General features: G+C 38.7%; 1 protein-coding gene across 1 annotated transcript; it reads right to left on the bottom strand.

The window, feature by feature from the left end:
- Nucleotides 1-1,566: 1,566 nt before the first annotated feature.
- LOC6899893 (40S ribosomal protein S14a-like) lies at nucleotides 1,567-2,161 on the bottom strand. Its single transcript, XM_002132160.3, has one exon. It carries the CDS (start codon nucleotides 2,095-2,097, stop codon nucleotides 1,642-1,644), a length of 456 nt encoding a protein of 151 aa, XP_002132196.1. The 5' UTR covers nucleotides 2,098-2,161; the 3' UTR covers nucleotides 1,567-1,641.
- Between the last annotated feature and the right edge of the window lie 1,120 nt (nucleotides 2,162-3,281).

Here is a 3,281-nt window from a genome sequence, read left to right as displayed (position 1 = left end):
TGGCAGTATGGTATGTATTTTTCAAAGGTCAAGGGCAAGTATAGTCAATTTGAATCCAAGTGCAAAACGTAGACCTTATTCATTATATGATGGTGCGAGGTGAGGGGTAGGAGCTCCCTGAAAGTTTAAACAGAATTCCCCTCCAGACAGATGCAAATGCAGTCGATTGTGTTTTCATTTTCAATTTCTGACCACTTCTTTGTGGGGGAGCTGGAGAATGAGCATGCGCAAGATATTTACGAGTAATTTGACCAGTGGCCAAGCGGTTTCAAAGAGCGTTTTTCCTCTCTTATTGCAATAAAAGAGTCGTTTTTGCAAAGCGAAAGGCAACTTTAGTACGAGTCAAGTTTAGCGAGCCAAGACAGCAAGTTTGCAGTAGCCCGGATCCAAAACAAAGCGGGTGTCGTTCGAGTACTGTTGTCATTTTCCATCTAAATGGACCATTAACACCATAGTTGTATCTGGGTCAAGTTTGAACTGTTTATTGCCATAACGTATTCTTTCGCCAATCGGAGCATACAAATATTAAAGTTAAACATGTTTTGAATGCGACCGTTTTGTTAATTGGACAAGATTCTTTTACATATCCTCCTGTGGTCCGAGTAAAATATAGATATTATAAGGAAGATCAACTTAGATGGCCATAAGTTCGCGACCCGTACGTTCCGGTATTCAATTGAATTAAATTTAAAAAAACACTAGTAGAGATAATTTATTGTGTAAATACTCGATAGCAACCTACATAAATCGTATTTTCCATTTTACTAGATTAAGCCTATGTCGACTTCTATTTTTGTAACTTTTCTATTATTTTAAAAACTAAAAATTGGATGAGCCCCATCTATATCTTTTGTACTAAAAATAGAGCTAACATAACTCTATCAAATCGATTAAAGAAGCAGGGAAAATTGCATATGCATGTACATATAGGGATGGCAGCAATGGTCTATGCCTCAATCCTGCCAAGTGAACATATTAAATAAGTCAATTAATACTGCAAACCTTGAACCCATATTAATTAAAAACAATATTACTAAATAAGCAGAAAGAACTTAAGATTGAAAAAACAGAGTGTCTTTCCACAAAAAAGTATACTACTTATTGCAAAACCTTATTTGACACCTAGTCTTTTCTATGGAGTAGCACTCCAACAATATAATAATAAATATAAATATAACAATATAATAATAATAAAACAATATATAATAAATATAGCTAAATATAAATTAAGTCTACCAAAAAAAATCATGTTACAGGGCTACAGGTTACAGGTTACAGCCAATAAAAAAAATTTGATCTTTTTTAGACAACTAGATCAGTCAGCACAATATGACCAGTACAGGAGAACCAAAATATCTTTTTGACCAGATTTGTTTACCACGTCACTAAAAACTAATAATAACAACATTCAATGCATGAGATATTGCCCGTTATTTTAAAACCCCATAAAAGCGCGCTAAGATAAAATAAAACATACATATATATACAAAATAATTAATGTAAATAGGTATTTCTTCTACATTATCAGATGTATTCATAGTTATATAAAAAAAATAACGTAGCACCTTGCTTCTATTGAATCGCGTACATGCGAGTGCATATAAGACCAGAGCCAATGCAATGAGGAACGTTTACAGACGTTTACAGACGGCGACTACGACGACCGCCCTTCCTGCGGGTGGAATCGCATGGAATTGGAGTGACATCCTCAATGCGGCCGATCTTCATCGACGAGCGGGCCAAAGCGCGCAGAGCGGGCTGGGCACCGGGTCCGGGGGTCTTGGTCTTGTTGCCACCAGTAGCGCGCCGCTTGATGTTCAGGGCAGTGATCCCAAGTAACTTGCACTTCTCAGCAACGTCCTGAGCAGCCAACATAGCGGCGTAGGGAGACGCCTCGTCGCGATCAGCCTTGACCTTCATGCCGCCGGTGACGCGGGCAATGGTTTCGCGGCCGGACAAGTCCGTAACGTACACAAATGTGTCGTTGAAGCTGGCATAGATGTGGGCCACTCCGAAGACGATCTCACCGTCGCGCACCTGGGGTCCCAGCGAGACCTGCACTTCCTCCTTCTGAACTTTAGCCTTTCTGGGAGCCATTCTGCAGTGTGTGGTCGATCAGCAGCAAATGCGTTAACCGGATACGAAAAAAGAAAAAGGTATGTTGTCTCAGTTAGAAGTTACTCATCTAAACCGTAAGGGGGTGTCAAGTTTGTAGGCGCTACCAAATGAATACATACTTAGGAATATGAGATAATATAAAATACTTTAGTTTCTCTAATACAGTTGCTTAATCCGACTTTGTTTCGCGTAAATTGCAATATATTTTTCAGACTGACTTTCTGCCACTTGGATATCCATCCTCGGAGAAAGACTGCTTTTCAATTGCTTCCAAAGTTGTTTGTGATCTTAGAGTAAAATTAAACGTAATATTTTAACGTGCTATGAAGAAGAGATAATCCCTATAAATAAAAGCCATCCTAATTAATCACATACAAATATTTAAATATTAAGGAACGTTTTTCAGCCTGAGAATAATGATATTATATAAAGTTACATTGCATTACATGCATACATATGTATTCTACTTATACTTAAACAAAAATTCAAGGCTCCTTGGAGGTGTCTACCAGAGCTGAAAATACCGTCGCGCCGATGCAGATGAGAATGACATGCTCAAAGGTAGATACAGTTATTTCTGATAAATTAGCGACATTTTTGCCTATCTGAATATATTCGTATGTATTTAAGTAAAAAAAAAGTTATGTTTAAAGTTATCTAAGAAGTTCCTCCCACCTTTGTAAAACACTGATGTTAAACTTTCTTAGGAAAATTCACGCTTGGTCGAGGGGCGTGGTCTCGGTGCCTGTCGCTGTCGCGTTGTTTAAAAACTTCACACACACGCTGAAGAAACGCAGCTGGAACTTGAATGTATGTATAAATTTGAAGCGGGGCGGGGTTTGGGTTAGGGGTGAATACTGTTTGAATCTGGGTGTTTTTAAGCCTGAAGCAATGATTATCTAATCAAGGAAAGAATCCAAGTAATCAGACATATACTTAGTTAGTTAAGAATCCCTTAAGCCTGGAGTAGGTAGTGGGGAAAAGCAAAGTCTACATATGTACCGCCATATGCCGTATGTATTGGATGTTGAGTTGTTTGTTTCATCTGCTAAATTTATGCTCGAAGACAATTTGGTAAATGTCTGGGAAGCAATCTCCGTCCACGTCCACCCAACACCCACCATGTACGTGCAGGTTCGTCTTCTGTGTATCTCCACATCTGC

This window comes from Drosophila pseudoobscura, chromosome 5, assembly GCF_009870125.1.
Source record: "Drosophila pseudoobscura strain MV-25-SWS-2005 chromosome 5, UCI_Dpse_MV25, whole genome shotgun sequence".
NCBI lineage: Eukaryota > Metazoa > Arthropoda > Insecta > Diptera > Drosophilidae > Drosophila > Drosophila pseudoobscura.
Note: the sequence above shows the minus strand (reverse complement) of the source record. Positions and strands in the feature narration are given on the sequence as shown.